This window comes from Saitoella complicata, assembly GCF_001661265.1.
Source record: "Saitoella complicata NRRL Y-17804 unplaced genomic scaffold SAICOscaffold_12, whole genome shotgun sequence".
NCBI classification, from domain to species: domain Eukaryota; kingdom Fungi; phylum Ascomycota; class Saitoellomycetes; order Saitoellales; family Saitoellaceae; genus Saitoella; species Saitoella complicata.
This window is the reverse complement of record NW_017567003.1, coordinates 252822-273228: the sequence shown is the minus strand read 5'-3', so window position 1 is coordinate 273228 and position 20407 is coordinate 252822. Positions and strand designations below refer to the sequence as shown.

Sequence of the window (20407 nt, the reverse complement as noted above, 5' to 3'; positions counted from 1 at the left end):
TGCGAAGAAGTGAACCGCTGTAGATTAGGCGCACACATGTGAATAGGGTGAAGAATTCAATAACCTCTTATTCTCAGCGTACACTTCATAGCTATGGTTTTTGCCATCAAGTGCAATTGCAAACGTGCACTTCCTTAAGCTTTTTTCATCCCATCCATCCGTCCCGCAAACATGCTCTACTGAAGCAGCCATCCATCCATCAGACCCCATATGCTAAGTATGTACAAACTTTTCGCATTTTTGTAGCCCATCCAAAAACCAAGGGTATTACGCCAGCACCAAATGTGAAGCTTAAACCGAAAAGTGGAGAGTGTTGGCACGACCATGCCAGATACGTAAACATCCCAAGAGTAACTCCGAAAGCACAAACAACTCAGCCTCGCCTCCCAATGCCTCGCGTCTTCGCCGCTTATGTGTAGTCACGAGCAGCACCACGAGCGAAATCGGCGATTCTCCATCCTCTCGTCTCAGGGTTGGTGACCTCGTCAGGGATCCTGGTGATCACAGCAACGTAGGGCACCAACTGGATAGCGTCCTCAGATCCAGCAACCAACTCTCCGGTCTTCATGTTTCTGTACAGATGCACCTCCTGACACCTGAAGCTGACAACGAAAACGGGGATGTCATTTGGTGGCAGAATCTTGGACTGAGCGATGTCGACACCACGGATGTCGAGGACCTTACCGTCCGAGATAACACCTTGCTCGACGTACTGCTTGTTGATGGATGACCAGACGGAGAACGGCGCCTCGCCGAGCCACTGCTTCAAAACCTGACCATCGCCCTTGACGTAAGCCTCCACAACCTCAGGGAGAATGAACTCACGGAGTTCCTGAAGGAAAGGCTCCATAGAGAAAGTAGGATCAATCTCCTTGAACATACGAACAACCTGAGCACTCTCAGTCTCGGCGAACCATCCAGACCAGGTATCCGACACACGCTCGGCCATATCACGGAATCTCTCAACCATAGGGTTCTCAGACTCGTTCACGGCATGACGGACACGGTTAAGAGCTTGCGCAGCCGCAGAATCCTCCTTCCACTTCTTCCATGCCTCCTTCAACTGGCTGTCCTTGTGGAGAACCAAAGCCTCTCCCGCATCGGCGTTCGGGGTAACGTAGTGCTTACCCGCTTCTCGTGCCTCACGCCTCTTTCTTCTCTCCTCCTTCTCGATGTAACCTCCGTAAGCAGACGACCGACCATCATCGATAGTCTCCGCAACACTCGACGAAACCTTCTTGTAGGCCTCCGACTCACGAATAGGCTTAGTGGCGGTGTCGAGACCACTTGCGACAGCGCTGGCAGAAGTCGTTACGACCTTCCTGGTACCCTTCACTAACGGCGCCTCCCAAGCAGCTTTGGCTCCAGTACCGACAACCTCAGCGGCCTTCTGAACATGCTTTCCACCGAATGCAGAAACGGCATCCGCCCTCTCCTTCGCTTTGGTGAACGCATCCTTCGCCCGCGAGAACGACTCACTATCAGCAACCTTCCCAGTCTCATCTGACAAAGCCTTCACTTTCTCCTGCAACTCATTCGACTTCTGCAGCTCGCTCTTGAACGTCTCCATGAAGACCTTCAAGGGAGATCTAGGGTTTCCTTCTCTCAACGTTGACGAGGCATGGAAGGTTCGGGAGGCGATGATTTGTCGCCGCAGAGGCAGGGAGGAAACTGCTCGTCTCATTGTGTATCGGCGACGGGTGGATACCGGTGCGATCTGGGTTTTTTAACCAGCTGGGTTTGCCGTATGTTCTGATCAGTTGCGGCGCCTCCGGGACTTTTGTTCGGCTGACCGTAGTGGCGGTGCGCTCCGCCACAGGCCGGGGGCCGCCGGATATGGGCGGGAATGGAGTCAACGTTACATACAGAAGCTTCGAGATGGTCAGGGCCACCAAGGGACTGTTAATATCATGGTATGATGTCTCTGTATATTTGTGTGAGTCGAGCTGACGTCTTGCTTCCAGTGATCCCACCGTCAAAACCATCATTCTACAAATGGACGAGGAAAGAGGCAACAAACTCATCGTTCATGACCTCGATGACGACCACGTCATGATCGACCGAGACATGTTAGATGAAGTGCGTGCGCGAGTGGAGAAGCAAATGGAGGAAAACACCTACAACCTACAAGACAGGCCTGACGACGGCGAGAAGAAGCGAAATGGGAGGTTCGGTACGCCTGGTGCGTAGATCATACCTCGAAAGAAGAGTGTACGATACAAGCAGTTTGAGAATGCACGATACGTATGAGGTCAAAGTTTTGTATTATGCCTTGTCTTGTCCTTCCTATACATACCCTTTTTCCCTCTCTAGGCCTTCTCCTCAGCAGTAGCACCCTCAGGGTTCGCCTCCTTCTCCATACCAATCCTCCTGCTTTCAAGTGTAAAGTAAATCCTCGATCCAGACGCCGACAAAACACGACCCAACCCACTGGCAGGGCTGCTCAACAATCCCAACAACTGCGCGCGCATACCCTCCAAGTTTGGTAGCGCTTTGGCGCGCTCCAAGTCTGTGAGATCCATGGGGCTGCTCTCCATACGTCCACCAAGAAGGACGAGCTTGTTCTGCGATTTGTTGCAGATGTCCATGACCTTCTTCAAGACCTCGGGCTGGAACCCCTGGGCGGGTTCGGCGAGGGTGATCGTAGCAAGAGGACCAACGAAAAGCTCCATCAACGGATCATCGACATCCTTCGCAGCCTCAGAAAGCCACTGAGCCGTCGCATCGGTCGTAGCCCATTGCTCCTGCGGCAATTCCTTCTTCATGTAGTTCACGTTCCTCAACCCCGCCTTAAAGATATGTGTCCGGATAACCTGCAACTTACCACCGACCTTTGCGACCTGATTTCTGAAGGCACCCCATTCCTCGGCGTTAACGGCGTTGTGCTGGGCGATGAGGATTAGTGGTTGCTCGAGGAGGAGCTTGGCGTAGTTGTGGAGAAGGTAGGTCTTGCGACTCTCCCAGCCCTTCAGAGGGACGAGGCCCGTGGTATTTGTGTGTGCGGGGGTGTCGATTTTGATGGAGGGGTTGTGCAGGCCTGCTGGTGGTGGTGCTGGAATGGTGGCATATGTTCTTGATGGTTGCACGAAGGCTGAACGGGCGACTGTTGCAGAGTGATCAGTACGGCCCTCGGGACACAAGAATGGAGATGCCTACATTGCCGTAACAGGTTTCTGCACTGTAGTCTTGCGGCCATTGTTTCTTTACTGCCCTTCCTGTTTTGCGGTTCGTACAACTCCGATTCGAGATTTCTGAGAGGCACGTGCAGAACCCCACATCAACCGGCCTCGACCATCAGGGGCTGCTTGTTGGATACACAGGGTGTACGGAAGATATAGGGATTCTTTTCTGTATATTTAGAGCTGTTATTGTCGCTTGTGCCGCCTGTCGATGCTCTGCTTTTGGCAATTCTGTGACATGAACCTGACTCAAAAGCTGACAGGAGACAAATATGGGATGTATTGAGGAGAGGGATTCGTAAACTGCTACAGTTCCATCGCCAGACATACAATTCACCGCATCAATGCCTCCTAATTCTTTCCCAACAAATCCTTTGTAACATCCTCAATCTGCTTCCCCTCTCCCCCCTTCACCTCACTTTTCTGCATCCCCTCCTTCACATTCTTGAAAATACCCATAGCACTGGTGACCATCCCAGCCATATCCGCCATATTCCCTGGCACCACCACAGCAGTCCCCTCCTTCGCCAACTCCTTCCACGCCTCAACATACTTCTCCGCGATTCTCAACCCGACGGCATCCATGCCCTTGTCGCTCTCCCCGATAGCCTGGGAAATAGAACGAAGTGCATCAGCGGTAGCTTGTGCACGGAGGAGGATGGCCTCGGCTTCTCCAGAGGCACGGTTGATTGCGGAGGTCTTGGCACCCTCTGACTCGAGGATTTCCGCGCGTTTCGAGCGTTCGGCGGCGACTTGGCGGTGCATCTCGGTCAAGACATTCTTCGGTGGGTGAATATCTCTAATCTCGTACCGGAGGCATTTAACACCCCAGTCCTTTGCGGCTTCGTTGATCGATTCGGTGATGTTTGCGTTCAGGGCTTGACGTTCGCGGAGGACGTGGTCGAGTGATAATTGTCCGATTTCGGAACGCATGGTTGTTTGTGCGAGTTGGGCGATTGCGTAATCTGCGTCTTCGACTCCGTAGCTTGCTTTGTATGCGTCGAAGACTTTGACATAGAGCACTCCATCGATGTTTAAACTGACATTGTCCGCCGTGATCGCCGTCTGACTCGGAATCTCCATCGCACGTTCACGGAGATTCTGGACATACTTGATCGAATCCAACACCGGAATCAGAATCGCCAATCCTGGGTCCAGAATACGGTGGAACTTCCCCATGCGCTCGACAATCCATGATTCTTGCTGTGGAACGAATTTGATGATGGTGTTTGCTGGAAGGGGACGTTCTTCAAAATATGTGGTAGCGGTGGAGATGTGACGATAGGCGAGGAGGGTGTTGGAGGCCCTTACCGCCGGTAGGTAGAAGGGGACGGCACGGCGGCTGCTGGAGAGGAGGGCGGGTTGGGTACGACGCTGGAGAGCGGACATGGTATCGATGTAAGGGCTATGTCTCAATCGCTTTTCTCCTAGTTATGACAAGCAGTTGAACAGATGCCAGTGGCGAGTCGACGTTGCCGTTGCTGTTGCTGTTGCTGTTGGACTGCTCGATGCCTTGGAATGTTCGTACGGCAGCTGGAACCCTGGGGAGCATCGTCGTGCATGGATTTGCAGCTCCGTGCAGCTGGCCGCGCGTACCGGTCCCAGCTCGGCGGTAACCGTAAACAAACGTACAAGCATCCAGCAAATATCAAAGTTCCTTCCCATCATTGCAGAGCTATGAGGTGTCCCCAAACAAACTTTTAGTCGTTTCCGGTCCATGTCGCATTTTTGGCACCGTGGGATCGTTTGATTCCGTAGGTGAAAAGGCTGCTTTAAAACCAGAGGACTTTGCTCAGATCCTATTCTTCGTCACTATCTACGCCTTTCCACGAAGTGCCATCCTTTCCGGAAGGCTTGTGATCCGACGGCACGTGGCACGATCGTCCTCGAGTGACTATCAAAATCGTCGGGAATGTGCCCAATCAATTCTCCTTGTAAAGGAGCTTCGAAGGGTCCAGGAAAGTCACGCTGACTTCGGAAATTACTGGATGTGGCCTTTTTAACTTATCGTTTTACGGACTTACACAAAGTCTCGTGACACTTCCTACGGAAGCATATTCACGAAGTTGGTATCGTGGGATTCATCGCGGGCTTGACGTGAGTACGGTTGTGGAGTGATGTACTCGAACGGTATTATGGCATTCTGGAAGTGATATGGTATGCTTTCAATTTCAGAACCTAGCGCGCACAACTGTGTTAGGTATTCTTGGGTTTGGACGGACAGATTGAAAACTGGTCATGGATACGCGATCGTGAAAGTAATTGGTGCAACAGCGATCCTACCTACCGAATCGATTGCCGCTTCTCACTCACCTTGCTATAGCACCAGAGACGGGTTCGTTATGGGAAAATCTATAATTCTACTGTTTTGTCTTGTGCGTAGGAAACTAAAGCGATAAGCAGGCTCGCAAAACGTACTCGAACACATGACGAAACCGGTTCTCACGGTGATCACAATAGCGATGAGGTTAGTAGATAAAATTGGAAACACATTCATTCGGGGATGTAGCTCATCTGGTAGAGCGCTCGCTTAGCATGCGAGAGGTACTGGGTTCGACTCCCAGCTTCTCCACGCTTACGCTTTTTTGTGCTCTGCACATGTCTCTGCCATGACGAACCGGTTCGTAACGATCCGTGTCATGGAATGATTTCTTGGCTACGTATAACATGTATATTTGATGATCTTGCAGCAGCTACGAAACGCACTCTGCCAGCCTGGTATGCGCACATACTCCCTACAAATGACGCTCACTGTGGGAAATGCAGCAGCCCCCCTTTGATCCGCAAATATTTTCCCTTCCACTGCAACAAGGGAATCAGCAAGAAGGCCGCAAAGAGAATGCCTGCCTGCGTACCGAAGGAACGGTCAGTACCTGTGTGCACGCGTTTAGCTTTACATCTTCGACAGGTGCAGGGGAGGAGTCAAACCTTGTTCAGCAGCCCACTTGATTTGAAAGTACGAGATGACGAAGCCACCCGTCGTGCGTCCCATCTATACTTCCTGTTAATTAATCTTCAAGGGCAGGAGATGGCTTGACATACATTGACCCAAGCTGCAACCTCCCCAGACCCATCTGGGTAGCAATCAAGCACATACGCCGTAATCGCAACCTACAACACTCTCAGTCAGCTCTTTGTGCCTCTGAGACTTGCAAACATGGTACATACCGTAGCCAACATAATGCCAAACACGTACAACCCCCACCCAAACGCCAACCCAACCCAATGCCACTGTTTCTCCAACCCGAACCCGAGGAGAACCAGGCCAACCACCATGAATGGGGTCGCTACCCAGTTCGTCACAAGACGTGCTTCGGGCTCGAAGATGCCTTTGTTGCGCTTGATGCTTTACTCTTTGTCAGCCTCTTATCCTCTAGGGCCTCAGATTAATAGAGGACTCACTATCGATTCGCAACCCAATCATTGAAGTTATGCCCAAAAATCTCACCAATGGAAGCAGCAATCAGGGGAGTGATATAGAACAACCCGATCTGTACAGGGCCGAAACCGTAGCCGGCAGGTTTGGGCGGGGTAAGGAAGACGGCGAGGGTAGTGTTGATACCGACGACCCAGGCGAAGGTGAGAAGGTAGTAGATGAAGGATATGAGGACGACAGGCTGCCATCATACTGGTCAGCGGGGGAAATATGAGGAAGAAGGAATGGATGTGTTACTTTGATAATCACTCGGACTGGACGCATCATTGCCCCAAGAAAACTCACACGGTGGGAGCGGGAGCGCCATTGAGCGATGCCGAGGAGACGCGCAGTGCGGTTGCCACGAGGAGGTTGTTCTGAGGCGGAGATATGACGGTTGTAGAACGTCTCGTCTGCGAAAAGACATATGAGGATGAGCACGAGGGTTGTCTGTCAATCGAACGTCAGCGTTTTTCACGGTTAGTCAACTATCGCAAAGCTGTCCACTGACCATTCCCGAGTACACGTAGAACGGAACTCTCCATGTCTGAGTTGTAATGATGAAACTGGCGAAGAATGGACCGAGGTAGGGCGACAAGATGACCGACGCGGCCCAGACCCCAATCTTCCTCGCATGCTCATGAAAGAAAAAGATATCCTTGATAAACATCAAACCACCCGCTTGCGCAACCGTCGAGAAAAACCCATTCAAAATCCTCGCAGCCATAAAACTGTCAAAGGTCACAGCCCCGGCACACCAATACGCCGTTGCAGTCGCCAACAAGATAAAATAAAACAACACCGGCAGCCTCCCGAAATAGGCGGAGAACGCAACGGCGAAGAGTCCGCCCACGCCGAGCATCATGACGTTTCCGTCTTGAGAGTGGTTGACGGTGTCAGGGGACATACCCCAGTACTCGCCTTGGACGGTGAGGAGGGGCGCACCTGTTGCCGAGCCGAAGTCGGGGAGGATCGCGGCGGCTGAGATGACCATCAAAATCAAATGCTTTTTAGTCCATGACCAGTTGAGCGGATCGTTAGGATCGTCGCTGGGTTGTGGGATGAGAACCGTGTGACCGTCTGAAGCGAGTTTGAGGTTGCCGTAGCCGGTGCTGGTGTCGATTTGGAGAAGGTAGCCTTCGCCGGCCTCGCCCTTTTCTTCGAGGTCGATGTTGGGGCCGGCTTTCAGGATTTCGGGCTCGGGTGAGGCGAATTCGCGCAGCTCTATATCTGCTTTGTTCGACATGATTACTACTTTCCACAGTTCTACATAGGAGCAGCCGTGTACAGGCTTTAAAGCATTGACGTCGAGGTCAGGGAAGTGTGGGGGTCGGTTCCTAGACACCGGCGCGCCCGCACTCATCAGCCGAAATGCGGGGAGGGCAACCTTGTTTTCCGGTTCACTTCTGCCGATGAGCAAACCCGTGACTACAAGATAGAGTTAGTTACCCTCGTTTTATTTACCCAGTGTTTTTGGTGCACGTGCATAGGCGTCATTCATACTCTTACTTGCCGTACTGGAGTGCCTCGGGCAATCTTCGGTTTACATTATTGCCACATCCCCAAGGGAAGTTATAGAAGTCTGTCTATTCATGGATGTCCATGCTTTTGTGCTTCCCACGGGTTTAACCTTGCATCGACGCTAGGAGGGGACTAAAACCAACTACAAGAAAGAAAACACAAGATGCCCAAGCTATAGCTAGATGATCCTCGTTAATGCAAAAAGTGATGCTACCGATTCTCCACTGAAGGGCGAATGTACCACGGCCGTGAATGGCAGGCACAGGTCCTCCTAACCCCGCCGCGAGCATGGCCCCACACAGCCGGGGACCCTTGTGGTTAACCTGCACGCTGCCGATACCCTTGGGGTCATACCATCTCTGAGGGCCTCAATTGGACAAAGCTCAAGCCATGGAGAGCAGGATACCACAGGGATTCAGATAGAACCTGCTGATCTTGGCCATACGTGGATGTTTTATGCTGGAGACGCGGCAGACATGTAAGCATACGCCGGCCGCGGACCAGCAAGGTATCGACTGGCGACGAAAAGCCGGAGATTACCACGGGTACAGGCCAATCAGAACCTCGAAAAAGAAGCCTGGGAGACCCCTTCATGGCTTCGAGGAGATAATTCTGCGGAAAAGTGATACGGCATGGACTTCTACTTTCAGCCGGGTCAGCAAGGTTCCCCTATATAAGATGGAACTGCCCAGCACGACCAATTTCAATTGTCCCCCTTCGCAGCTCTACATCGCCGAAGCGACCACATACCATCACAATGTCTGCTCCAGCCTGCCCCATCCCATCAACAGAGAAAGACACCCGTCTCCCAGTAACCCTTCTCTCTGGTTTCCTCGGCTCCGGCAAAACCACCCTCCTCCAACACATCCTCCGCTCCAAATCCCACCACCTCCGCTGCGCAGTCATCGTCAACGACATGGGCGCCCTCAACATTGACGCCGACATCGTTAACAAATACGGCAAGAACGTCGTTCAGCGCGAGGAGAAGATCGTGCGGATGCAAAACGGGTGTATCTGCTGTACGCTCCGTGGCGATTTGTTGGAGGAGGTTGCGAGGTTGGCCGAGGGCGGGGAGTTTGATTATTTGATCATTGAGAGTACGGGAGTTAGCGAGCCGCAGCAGGTTGCGGAGACCTTCACTTTCGAGTTCAACGAGCTCGCTGTGCAGCTTGAGGATGAGGAGGGCAATACGATCGTTGACGAGGAAGAAGAGAAGACCAAGAAGGAGAAGGACGAGAAAGATGACTACCTCGTCAAACTCCTCGAGCAGGGTGGTCTCTCCAAGCTCGCTCGCCTCGACACTTGTGTCACCGTCATCGACGTCTTCAACATCTTCAACAACTTCGACACCGCAGACTTCCTCTCTGACCGCTACAAAAACGTAGAATCCTCCGACGAACGTTGCATCTCCGACCTCCTCGTCGACCAAATTGAGTTCGCAGACGTCATTCTACTTAACAAATGCGATGTCGTTGCGCCCGCTATCGTCAAGAAAGCCAGAGCCCTCGTTGCGGCGCTGAACCCTGCTGCTAAGGTCATCACGACGGAGTACAGTCGTGTTGATGTTAATGAGATTGTGGGAACGGGTATGTTCTCTTTTGAGAAGGCTGCGACGAGCGCGGGGTGGTTGAGGTCCTTGAACGAGGGATCGAATCTAAAGAGTGAGATTGACGAGTATGGTGTCAAGTCTTTTATTTACCGTGCCAGGAGGCCCTTCCACCCTATGCGTTTGTATGATATTGCCAGCGAGTACTTCGTCCTCATGGAGGGTGTCGCCGAAGACGGCGACGAGGAAGCTACCGATGACGAGAATGAAGACATGGAAGACGCGGAAGAAGAGGAAGAAGAGGATGAGGTTGACATGGACGAGGATGAGGAGAAGCTCATGTTAGACCCTCAATCCCGCCTCGACAACAAGCGTGCCTCCCCAGCTTTCGCCCCCCTCATCCGCTCAAAGGGCTTCATCTGGCTCGCTACCCGCCCAATCCAACACGGCGAATGGTCCCACGCCGGCGGCATGCTCACCATCTCCGGCGGCGGCCCCTGGTTCTGCGAACTCCCTCGCGAAGAATGGCCGGAAGACAGAGATGTCATCAAGTCTATCGAGAAGGATTTCGAGGGTACCTGGGGTGATCGTAGGCAGGAGTTGGTTATGATTGGGACGGAGGAGATGAACGAAGATTTGATTAAGAGGGAGCTTGATGCTTGTTTGCTTGATGATGAGGAGTGGAACCAGTGGGCTGCTATTATGACCTCTGAGGATTCCATCGAGGAGAAGGCGGTTCAAATGGACGCCCTTTTCGAGGATGGCTGGGAGGAGTGGCCCGCTATCGGTGCTGAGGCCGCAGAAGATGAGGAGAAGGATGATGAAGAGTGGGTCGATGAGAATATGTCTGATGAGGACAGTCCTGCTGAGCCTGCTACGCCTCCGGAGACCGTATCCACTTTGGAGAAGAACCTCGGAAAGAGGCCGAGAAGTAAGAGTATCCACCAGGGTCACAAGCATGATCATAAACATTCGCACACGCAGGTTCGTGTGCGTGCTTAGGTGTACGTTAGCAATTGTCACGTTAGTATACAACATCACAATACAGAAGTCTTCACATTGGTCAAATATTCGAGCGTACCAAAGTCTGGGCATCATTTGGAGTGCGAAGAAAGATGCTGCGCAGTGATAAGAAAATCATCCATATAGCTATAGAGTGCCCACAAAGTGCTCCTTAAACCATTAAAGTATCAGCACGCAAAGAAGATAACATACAAACCATAACCCCACGCTTTTTAGCGACTCTCCCTCCCTTCATCATCTCTCTTCCCTCGATCAGAAAGCAAAATAAGCTGCGTACCAGAGTTAACATATACCTCCACATGTACATGAAGAAATATTGACATACCAAGGAAGAAAGCGGCCAAACACAACGCAACCACATACTGGACAGGGACGCCCTGCGCACCCTGCACAACCGCACTCTGAACAGCACCAGCCACCTTAGAGCTCTTCTCCGTACCCGCGACATTCCGCTGACGGAGTGTCTGCTGCTCCTGCAACTCTCTCTCCAACCTCGAAATCTTGTCACGAGCCTCCTCCAACTCCGAGTTACCGCTACGGGCAGAGGCGCTGTAGCCAGTAGTGGTAGTAGCGCTGGTGGCGCCCACAGTGATGGGTTCGCCAAGGTTATAGCTTGCGGGAGCGGCGGTGCCGGGGATAGAGCGAGGAGCGGAGGATGCGTTCGACGCATTGGCGTACTTATTCAAATCTCCGATGGGAGAGATAGGACTCTCGGGCTGTGAGACGCTGCTCGCGAAACGGTCGTGAGCGATTGTCGCGCTTTCGGAGGGCTCGACGTGGTGGCCGCCGTCCACACCGGCGGCAGGGAGGTATTGGACGCGGATCTTCTTTTCTTCAATAGAGGCGCGCGCATGGGTTTCGATATGTGCCCAGAGGTCGGGGAGGGAGGTGGTTTCGAGGTCGGCGGTGATGGGGGTGGATTGGATAAGGAACTTGTCCTTAGATTTGTGGTCGAGAGGGGGGTCTTCTTTCATTGCTTGGAGGAGGACTGTAGGCCATCGGTTAGCAACTGAGAATGCCACCTGCCTCAGCTGACCCACCTTGAACTTCGACGACACCACCAGCTTCAATCCTGCCAGAGTTGGGTCGTACCTAAACGGTCAACGTCAGTCGTGACCGAACCCGTACAGATCACATATACGTACACAGTATTGTTTAGGCGCAGTTGTCTTAACTTTGAACGCAACAGGTTGATTGTTAGGATTGCGAACCACAAGAGCCTCCTTCACCATCTGGGTAAAGGGTCCTAAACCACGTCATTGTCAGCTCACGGCCCACTCCCGAATGCTACTGAGCAAGGATACGTACTGCGGAAAGCAAGAATGCCGTTCGAGGGTTCCAATTCGACAGACATGATTGGTATTTTGGGGATGTATGCTGGATTATTGTGAGTAAGTGTTTGGTCTGCGTGGAGTGTGGTGGTCCGGGGCTTTGGTGAGGATCCGTAAATTCGGAAACTCCAGAACGCGCGTAGACGTCACCCGAACAAGCAGCAAGAAGGCCCAGCCCAAGTACACCATAACGAAGTAACAATGGGGCAATCGGATAGGGAGTCTTTGATAGAAATGGGCTTTCCCGAGGATAGGGTTAAGCTTGCTCTCATCAGGACGAAGCACTCTGGGTTGCAGCCTGCGCTGGAGTGGTTGACGAACCCTGATAACGAGAATGAAGTACTCGGGGAAGAGGCTGAGGGTCAATCGTTGGATTCGCTGACTGGAGATAACGACGACAATGGCGAAGGCCAAACCGCGAATAGCTTGAAATGCAATGATTGTGGAAAGACCTTCAGGGGAATGCCGCAAGCACAGTTCCACGGTAAGCTTTGTCCGTATATCGCACACTACAAGCATCAATTGACACGCTTACAGCCGAGAAGACCGGCCACGATGACTTTTCCGAGTCAACCGAGACAATCGCACCCTTAACCGAAGGAGAAAAGGCTGCCAAACTCGACGAACTTCGCGCTAAGCTCGCCCAGAAACGTGCACTCGAAGCCGAGAAGGACAAGGAAGAGTTCAAAAAGAACGAGGCCATCCGTCGGAAGAAAGACCAAGACTCTGCATCATTGATTGAAGATTTACAGAGGAAGGAGCAGTTAAAGGATATAGAGAAGAAGAAACAGGAGAAAGCCGCGGACGCGGCGGCGAAGGCGCGGGTCAAGGCGGAAATTGAAGCGGATAGGAAGGCGAGAGCCGACAGGGTACGTTGCCATGGTTGATTCGCGGTACAGTATCTAATCACAGACGTACAGGCAGCAGCAGCCAAAGCGCTTCGCGAAGGGACTACCCCACCATCTGCCTCTCCTGCACCGGCAGCGGCTCCGGCCGCACCAAAAGCCTCAACAGCCAACTCCGCCCGTCTCCAAATCCGTACCGAAGGCTCTCGCAAGATCCCACCCATTACCGATACCTTCCCGGCGGACACTACACTCTTCGAAGTGGCGTCCAAGATCCAGGAGAAGACGGGGGTGGAGCCAAATTCTGCGGTGTTCATGACTACGTTTCCCAGGAAGACCTATACTGGGGCTGATTTGGGGGCTACGTTGAAGGAGCTTGGTACGAATTTGCTTAATCGAGTTCATATATGGGATCGCTAACCGTTTCTTACAGGGCTCGTTCCGAGTGCGGCGTTGATCTTGAAGACATGAGTTAGCTCTTTTGCATTTGGAGTTTTGGGAGAGTGTACGAATATCGATTGTAAGGCCCGAATTGTCCCCGAAGTGAACACGTTGACTTTACGACGACTGCCGCCTTTTCGTCGCCCTCTCCGTGATGCACATTCCCAAACAACCGTGCAGAAGCGCGGCTCCCCGTGCACGCCGATTAGATTACACTCACCTGTCAATCCTCACCACCAAAACAATGCATACACCCCCATCCAACGACGAACAGATGCTTCGATGACAATAGGAAGCACTTACCACACCTTCGATGAAGGACACGAATCCCTTGCAACAGCCGAAGCTGCAACGAATGCGTTTGGCTCCTTGCATCTCGCAAAGCGGAAGAGTCAGATATTCTGGAATACGGTTAATCGGCAGCTGAGTGTTGCATTCGGGGTCGATGATGATACGAGCGATGATGGTGAAGATGAAGGTGGATGGTTGTTGGAGGGGATGGTGTTGCAGCCGAGAAGGGGAACTGTGGAGAAGGTTATTGGGGGGTATTGGAGGCGGATGGCGATGTTGAAAATCGTCCCTGTTGCAATTGTTGTTCCTCTTTGAAAAATCCTGGATGTATCCATGTTAACAAAGGTCCAACAGGTCATTGCGTGGTGTGCCATCCCACTACCGACGTACCCGAACCCAGCACTGGACCCAGACATCCCTGACCCTATCACGAACCGGACAGGAAGCAGCGAGTCAAATTTCTTACTGATACCGAAAGAAGGAGAGCCGAAGGTACTGATAAACTTCTGGTTCTTCCTCTTTGTGTATTACGGCTTCTACAATGCCATAGGTCTGCTATGGGTCACCAAACTCTATCACCTTTATGCTTTAAACTGGTACGAAGTTCTCCCTCAAGAGATAATCCTGTTTGTTTATGTTAACAACTTCGTACAGGTGGCCATCCAGACTTGGTGGTGCGACATCCTATACCCTTCTTTGGTGTATCTCAATTGCAGGAGGTCCGCAAGCAAGTAGGCGCCTCGTCAGAGTCAGAGTGCTAACACTTCAGACAGGCGCCGTAATCTACCTCCTCTCCGGCCTCGAGCGATTCCTCCTAACCTGGATCCTCCTAACCTTCGCCACGATGTCAACACCTATGATCTTCTCCTTCTCCATCCTCCGCTCCAATCGACGGCATTCATGGCATTCGTGGCGGTCGTCATTGGATAATGCGTCGAATGTTTTCTTTGAGCGAGTGAGGTATGTTCCGGAGAGTTGGAGACGGTTTTTGTGGTTTTCGGGGGCGCTGGGGTTGGGGTTGGTTGCGCTCGTTGCGGGTGAGGCGTATACGTATATCTATATGAGTACGCTGCCCCACTCGGCCGCGGATGCCTTGGTTTATGTCTATACGTACGTTGATGCTTAGACTCACAAGGCCTGGGCTAACATTCGTACAGCTGGGTCGCAACCGTCCACCTCCTCGACCTAACAACCTGCTGGATTCTCGGCGAAGGCAGAGTAAACTCCTACTCCCTCACAACCGCCTTCAAGTTCTACTATGCCATGACTCTCAACACATACCTCCGAAACCTCTACGCACGACTCCGCTCACCACAGCAATTCGCACTTCTCCAGGCCGCGTCGAGTACGAGTATTATCGTGGTGGCGCCGTTGACGATGACGACGTATGCGTGGAGGGTCGTAGGGTGGATGAGTGGGCTCGTTGGGGGTGGGGAGCGGGAGGGGTATGAGGAATGGAAGAAGAAGGTTGGGCGGGGGGTTTATATTCAGACGCTTGCGAAGGATGTTACGATGATGGCGTTTTTGGGGTGGGTTGCTGTGCTGCATTTTGGTCCGAATCGAGGTATGTCATCCATGCACAGTACAGTATGTGTGTGGATTGGAGAGCGCGCGCTGACTTTGGATAGATGCGTATCCGTATTTTGGTTTCGAGGATAAGTCGGATCCGTATACGTACCGACTCACCACCATCGCGTCTTCGGTTGTGTGGATTAGCGAGATCGTGTCAGCATATATCGCTCGAAGAATTATCCACAGACAATTCGGCTTCTCCATCACGAAGGAGGCCGTAAAGGTATGCTGAATCCATGAAGCTTTTAAAATGAGATGGCTCACTGATTCTGCATAGGATTTTAAGGAACACCCGGATTTGGTGCCGAGTTTGCAGGCGGTTGCGGTGCATGTGTTGCAGAACATGTTGTTTTCGTAAGTCTCTGATGTATTGAGGAGGGTCGTGGGGATGAGCTGACGTGATTTTCTCAGGCTGCTCACACTCGCTTTCGCATGATCCCAACCAGAACATATAGAGGAAGATGGAGGGACAGCAAGTAATCTATAAAGAGATGTGAATCGTAGGATATGGTAGACGAGCATACATCCAGGTTTACGAAAGTGTTTGGGGAATGACGGGCAGGTGTTCTTATCGTTTTGGCAGGGGCCGCTCCTGCACCCCGCACTGAGGCCAATCGGACGGACCCCAGCGACGAAGTGATCTCGAGATCTCTCGTACACACAAGTTGTACCGGCATTCGCAGATGAGCGAGGTACGAAGACTTCTCAAAGTGGTTCTTTCCATCAGAGACTCACTGCCTCCCTACAGTCGAGCCGCCGCCGTGTCCGCTCTTCTCCATCCCTCGCGAAGCTCAGCTTTACACCTCTAACGAAAGACGCTCCTCCGCACTCGCCTGATACTTCACGTAAGCACCAAAGAAGGGGTACAGCAAACTCACGCCGTACAACCGCAACCTACGATGAATTCTTCTCCGCGCCGCATACACCCATGTCATACCTCGACTCTACAGCCTCGGGGTATTTCACCCCCGACGACGATCTACGAGATCTAGAGGGCGAGGAAGCGTGGATATATCAGGCTGGCGCGAAAGTAACGAGTACGAATATGGAAGATCGCGGAGAGTCTTGGCTCGTTACCCGTGCGTCTTCGCATAATCTTGTGGAGATGGGGGAACAGGCTGCCGCGGCCGAGTTATCGCCGCATGAGACGGAGGAGACGAAGGTTGATGATGAGGATGAGGAGGGGAGTGGGTGGGTTAACGAGTATGTATCAGCGCAGAACAGCACTGGGGTTCATGACGTTCATGTTGTGAAGCCTACGTGGACGGGGACGAGTTGGGTTGATAGGTTGACGGGATATAGTGGGAATTCCACGGCACAACCGCAGCCTCAGCTATTGAAAGTGAAGAGCGCACCCGCTGCTTTGGACGATAGGGAAGGGGAGCTGAAGGAGAAGAAAGGTGATGGAAATGATTGGGTGGTCGAGATCGCTTGTTGGATGCTTTCCTTTGTGAGCTTGGATGAAAGTGAGTCGTTGTGGATGTGAAGCCGGGTACAGTCAGTTTTTTGGTTTTCTTCTTGGTGTTACAAACTTCCTGGGGTGCGGCGGTATACAGTAGGCGTTACAAACAGCTTCACAATAATTTGGCTTATTGAAATATGGATACCTGATTATGAACATTCCAGTGACCCAAGAAAACGCAGCATAGTATTGAAGTAAAGAGTTCCACTCTACCTACGGTAGTGCGTCCTCAATCCTTGTCCATAGTGATACTTTTCATTCGTAGCCATTTGCAACTTGCCAAAGCCATAAGCTTATAGGCCAACCATCGACCCTCTAACAATGCAAGAACAAAAGAGTCATCTGGCCACAAAGAAACCCGTCCAGCGAAGTATCCGAAAAAGGGGAGTAAGATGATAACAAAAAAAAGGAAGGCAACACCGGACACCCCAAGCAATATACCTCAAGGAAAATGAATACGTCGATCGCCCACCATCCACGCTCCACCTCCGGATCCACAGCCACGCCGCAGTAAAGAATACGGACCACCAACAACCGGTACACAGATAGGCAACCATGGCCATGACCATCAAGCCCCGATCGCCTCCGCGAGCTTCTCCTCTAAATCCCTAACCTCATGCAACTTACTCGGGTTCTTAGGATGCGCCGGACTCTGCCCACGTCCACTCCCACTCCCACTCCCAGTCCCAGTCCCAAACCCACTACCACTCGCATGTCCATGATGTCCATGTCCCCCACCCCTCACAGCACTAGAAACTCTACTCCTCGGTCCCGTCGCTCCACCAACGTTACTCGACATACTACCCACACGACTCCTTCTCCCCCTCGTAAAGTCCAGGAACATACCCTCGTCTTCCTCGATTTGATCAGCGCCGGGACCTTCGTAGTCGTCGTCCGTGATCTGGGGTGAGAAATCGGAGTACTCGTAGTTGGAGTATTGGTCTGAGTTTAGAGTCCAGAGGTCAGGTGGGGGGTCAGTGCTGAGATTACTCAGTGCACGACTCCTCGGAATGCCAGAGCCGCGAGAGTCACGCCTATTACCAGGAGCACCACCATGCACATTCAACAACGCCCGGGCAAAGGACTCGCTCGAAGCCTCACCAGTCCCATCACCACCCTCCACAACCGGCTGACTCCTCGGGATGTTCATTCCCGCAAACTCATCCCCCAAAGGACTCGCCAACGGACTCGGTGTTCTAGATGTATGCTTGGGCGTAACAGTTCCATGACTAACCGTCGAACTCCTCTGCCTTATCGGCGAACGCGGGAAATGATCCGTAGGTTTCTCTTCCGCACTTTTCGGAACAATACGGTGAATCGTCTCCGTACTCGTCATTGCAGAATGATGGCGTGCCAGGATGGGCGGTGGACGCGCTGATGCGGTGGGTGGGTTACTGGAGCGTCTCGATCCCATACTCCCAGCCGTAGCCATCAAATTCGTCGCACTGGTACTGCCCGGCGCCAGCTCAAGCGGACTCAAACTCCTCTTCTCCTCCATCGGCGTCCCCAAACTCGTCGTCTTAACCCCCGCAACCTTCGACAACCCCACCTGTCCCGGTCCCGCCGTCGTAGCCCTCCTTCTCAACCCACTCCCAAACCAACCAAAACTCGTACCGAGCTTGAATAGTTTTTTCTTGAGTTTATCGACGATGCCGACGGCTGAGTCGACTTCTTCTTGTGAGACTTCGAGGACGGCACCGGCGCGGGTGGGGTCTGTTTCTTCGAGCCAGCGGTTTGGGTCGGGGATTCCGCGTAGGACCCACGGATGCCTCTTGACCTCTTCCAACGTAATCCTTTGCTGAGGGTCCTTTTCCAACAACCTTACCAGAAGATCCCGCGCCTCGTCATCGATGGGCGGGCGTTCAGGAATCACGAGCTCCTCCTCCGCAATGTTCCGAAACAAATCAAACTCACTCTCCCCCGTAAACGGACACTTCCCAAACAACAAACAAAACAACGTAACCCCCAAGCTCCAAATATCGATCGCCTTCGTCACCGGCGGCCGTTTCCTTCCATCACCTAAATCCGTGAAACAGAGTTCGGGGGCAAAGAAGGCGGGGGTTCCCGCGGTTTTGGCGAGTTCGGCGTCGTCTTGAGAGGAGCTGCCTTGTTGTTGGGAGAGGTGGGAGACGCCGAAATCGGAGATTTTGATGATGTTTGCTGTTGAGCGGAGGAGGTTTGCGGGTTTGATGTCGCGATGGACGATGCCTTGGTAGTGCACTACAACAAAGGTTAGCAACCATTCTCAATATACAAAAACGATGGCGAGACGTACGATACTCCAACCCGAGTACAACATCCCTAAAAACCCTCCTCGCCTGCTCCTGCGTCAACGCCGGCTCCTCATCCACCGTCCTCCACACAATCTCCCCAGCATCCATATACTCCAACACCAAATAAATCTTTTTACTCATCGAATCATCGATAACCTCCCTCAGCCTCACCACATTCGGGTGCACGCATTTCTTCATAATCGCAATCTCGCGACGGATACCGAGTTCTCGTGGGGATTGACCGTTGTCAAGGGAGGGGGATTTACCCAGTTGACGGCGTTTGGGGGCGCGGTCGACGATTTTGATAGCGACGTATTCGGTGTCTGGGTCGTTTTCGTCGGGTGGGGTTGATAATGAGGATGGTGAGGCATACCCGGTGGCTGAGGTTGAGTCTTCGGGTAGCACACGAGCGAGCTTGACTTTCCCGTGTACACCCCTTCCTAACTCTTTGATAATCTCGTACCGATTAATCACTTTCCGCCCTGATACCGGATCATAGTTCTTTAGGATATGATGTGTTTCCTTCACTGGACTCAGCAGTTCTGGGCTCAGAGGAGATAAAGGTGTTGAGGGCGGTGGAGTCGGGGCATCGGGTGGAGACGGGGAAGAGGAGGAGGAGGAGGTTGAAAGATGGGCGAAGGAGGTGCCGGTGCCTTGGAGGTTGAGGGATATATGCCGGCTCAGTAAGGGAGGTGCTGGCGGTGCATGTAATGGTTTTGATGTCATTGTGTGTGTATGCGGTTTCGGTTGTTCGGTTACAGGGAGATCATGCAGTAGAGATGGTGTAGGGCTGTATGCTGCTGTTTTTGAGTTTCTACTCGTACTCGTTGGTAGAATGGGAGGAACCAGTCCTGCTCTTATGGTTGATCTGTGATTTCGCTGGTGGTGGATGACTGACTGACTGTGACGGGTTCCAGAGTTGGCGCAGTGCTCGGGTGCAGTTGAGTTACAGCAAACACGACAAATCTACAGAACCACGAAGAGATCAAGGACATTTCGAGAGACGGCGAGAATTCTATTTACTTCCTCAGCCGTGCTACCTGCTATGCTCAACCCTTCCGTGCAACGTGTCCGGCCGTACGTTGCCAAGTCATGCGCCGCCCCCGCGCCCACTGTTTACACCGTGATATGTCGCAACCCTAAAGAGGAAACCCAAGCGGAAAAGCGGCTTCGGTGCGCTGAAGGACGTCAACCTGTTGATCCGCTTTGTCGCTTTGACGAACGAGTATTCTTGACGTGATCTGGTATCACTGGGATCCATTCCTTTCTTCGATTTACGAACTACGATTTATCAAGTGTCGCTGGTCGATACGCAACCTTTCTTTCTTCCTTTCTTTACACACACAATCGCACGGCCCACGACACTCTTTCGACGACCGCGTCGCAATTCTTGATCGCACACCTGGTTCAACGACTCGAAGCACTCAGATCAGAGTCCACAACCAACAATGATCCTGCGCAAGTCGCTTGCGCTCATCCCCCTCCTCCTCGGCTCCCTCGCGCCAAGC

General features: G+C 52.5%; 11 protein-coding genes and 1 non-coding gene across 12 annotated transcripts; 6 read left to right on the top strand and 6 right to left on the bottom strand.

The window, feature by feature from the left end:
• Positions 1-376: 376 nt before the first annotated feature.
• Positions 377-1740, bottom strand: SAICODRAFT_30398 (mitochondrial import inner membrane translocase subunit tim44). The gene has a single exon (XM_019167664.1). It carries the CDS (start codon positions 1682-1684, stop codon positions 410-412), a length of 1275 nt encoding a protein of 424 aa, XP_019024098.1. The 5' UTR covers positions 1685-1740; the 3' UTR covers positions 377-409.
• A 138-nt stretch (positions 1741-1878) lies between these two features.
• On the top strand, positions 1879-2190 carry SAICODRAFT_19349 (Tbf5-domain-containing protein; the record flags this gene model as incomplete). Its single annotated transcript, XM_019166080.1, has 2 exons — positions 1879-1913; positions 1965-2190. 2 exons carry the CDS (start codon positions 1879-1881, stop codon positions 2188-2190), a joined length of 261 nt encoding a protein of 86 aa, XP_019024097.1.
• Positions 2191-2248: 58 nt separating this feature from the next.
• On the bottom strand, positions 2249-3226 carry SAICODRAFT_71395 (uncharacterized protein). Its single transcript, XM_019170680.1, has 2 exons — positions 3157-3226; positions 2249-3103 (listed from the first exon to the last, which is right to left on the bottom strand). Exons 1-2 carry the CDS (start codon positions 3194-3196, stop codon positions 2310-2312), a joined length of 834 nt encoding a protein of 277 aa, XP_019024096.1. The 5' UTR covers positions 3197-3226; the 3' UTR covers positions 2249-2309.
• Positions 3227-3437: 211 nt separating this feature from the next.
• SAICODRAFT_30396 (uncharacterized protein) lies at positions 3438-4294 on the bottom strand. Its single transcript, XM_019167663.1, has one exon. It carries the CDS (start codon positions 4260-4262, stop codon positions 3531-3533), a length of 732 nt encoding a protein of 243 aa, XP_019024095.1. The 5' UTR covers positions 4263-4294; the 3' UTR covers positions 3438-3530.
• Positions 4295-5678: 1384 nt separating this feature from the next.
• SAICODRAFT_t73 lies at positions 5679-5751 on the top strand. The gene has a single exon. It is a non-coding gene; the product is annotated as a tRNA-Ala (tRNA).
• A 176-nt stretch (positions 5752-5927) lies between these two features.
• On the bottom strand, positions 5928-7904 carry SAICODRAFT_92694 (MFS general substrate transporter; the record flags this gene model as incomplete). Its single annotated transcript, XM_019171826.1, has 7 exons — positions 7106-7904; positions 6853-7044; positions 6582-6796; positions 6348-6525; positions 6222-6290; positions 6108-6171; positions 5928-6052 (listed from the first exon to the last, which is right to left on the bottom strand). Exons 1-7 carry the CDS (start codon positions 7838-7840, stop codon positions 5928-5930), a joined length of 1578 nt encoding a protein of 525 aa, XP_019024094.1. The 5' UTR covers positions 7841-7904.
• A 1013-nt stretch (positions 7905-8917) lies between these two features.
• On the top strand, positions 8918-10456 carry SAICODRAFT_46678 (cobW-domain-containing protein; the record flags this gene model as incomplete). The annotated part of the gene is made up of 1 exon (XM_019168866.1): positions 8918-10456. A coding segment is annotated over one exon (1539 nt), but the record flags the coding sequence as incomplete, so codon positions are not given.
• Positions 10457-10936: 480 nt separating this feature from the next.
• On the bottom strand, positions 10937-12038 carry SAICODRAFT_25491 (VAMP-associated protein; the record flags this gene model as incomplete). The annotated part of the gene is made up of 5 exons (XM_019166864.1): positions 10937-10953; positions 11010-11672; positions 11725-11776; positions 11830-11930; positions 11993-12038. The coding sequence occupies 5 exons, from the start codon at positions 12036-12038 to the stop codon at positions 10937-10939; spliced, it is 879 nt and encodes a 292-aa protein (XP_019024092.1).
• A 147-nt stretch (positions 12039-12185) lies between these two features.
• Positions 12186-13426, top strand: SAICODRAFT_80468 (uncharacterized protein). Its single transcript, XM_019171205.1, has 4 exons — positions 12186-12499; positions 12553-12884; positions 12936-13239; positions 13294-13426. The coding sequence occupies exons 1-4, from the start codon at positions 12217-12219 to the stop codon at positions 13329-13331; spliced, it is 957 nt and encodes a 318-aa protein (XP_019024091.1). The 5' UTR covers positions 12186-12216; the 3' UTR covers positions 13332-13426.
• A 128-nt stretch (positions 13427-13554) lies between these two features.
• Positions 13555-15600, top strand: SAICODRAFT_19342 (uncharacterized protein; the record flags this gene model as incomplete). The annotated part of the gene is made up of 8 exons (XM_019166079.1): positions 13555-13892; positions 13947-14188; positions 14247-14311; positions 14366-14702; positions 14750-15156; positions 15221-15387; positions 15442-15518; positions 15576-15600. The coding sequence occupies exons 1-8, from the start codon at positions 13584-13586 to the stop codon at positions 15598-15600; spliced, it is 1629 nt and encodes a 542-aa protein (XP_019024090.1). The 5' UTR covers positions 13555-13583.
• Positions 15601-16092: 492 nt separating this feature from the next.
• SAICODRAFT_7576 (uncharacterized protein) lies at positions 16093-16650 on the top strand (the record flags this gene model as incomplete). Its single annotated transcript, XM_019170999.1, has 1 exon — positions 16093-16650. The coding sequence occupies one exon, from the start codon at positions 16093-16095 to the stop codon at positions 16648-16650; it is 558 nt and encodes a 185-aa protein (XP_019024089.1).
• Positions 16651-17076: 426 nt separating this feature from the next.
• Positions 17077-19355, bottom strand: SAICODRAFT_80463 (kinase-like protein). Its single transcript, XM_019171204.1, has 3 exons — positions 19307-19355; positions 18902-19222; positions 17077-18846 (listed from the first exon to the last, which is right to left on the bottom strand). The coding sequence occupies exons 2-3, from the start codon at positions 19095-19097 to the stop codon at positions 17195-17197; spliced, it is 1848 nt and encodes a 615-aa protein (XP_019024088.1). The 5' UTR covers positions 19098-19222; positions 19307-19355; the 3' UTR covers positions 17077-17194.
• Positions 19356-20407: the final 1052 nt, after the last annotated feature.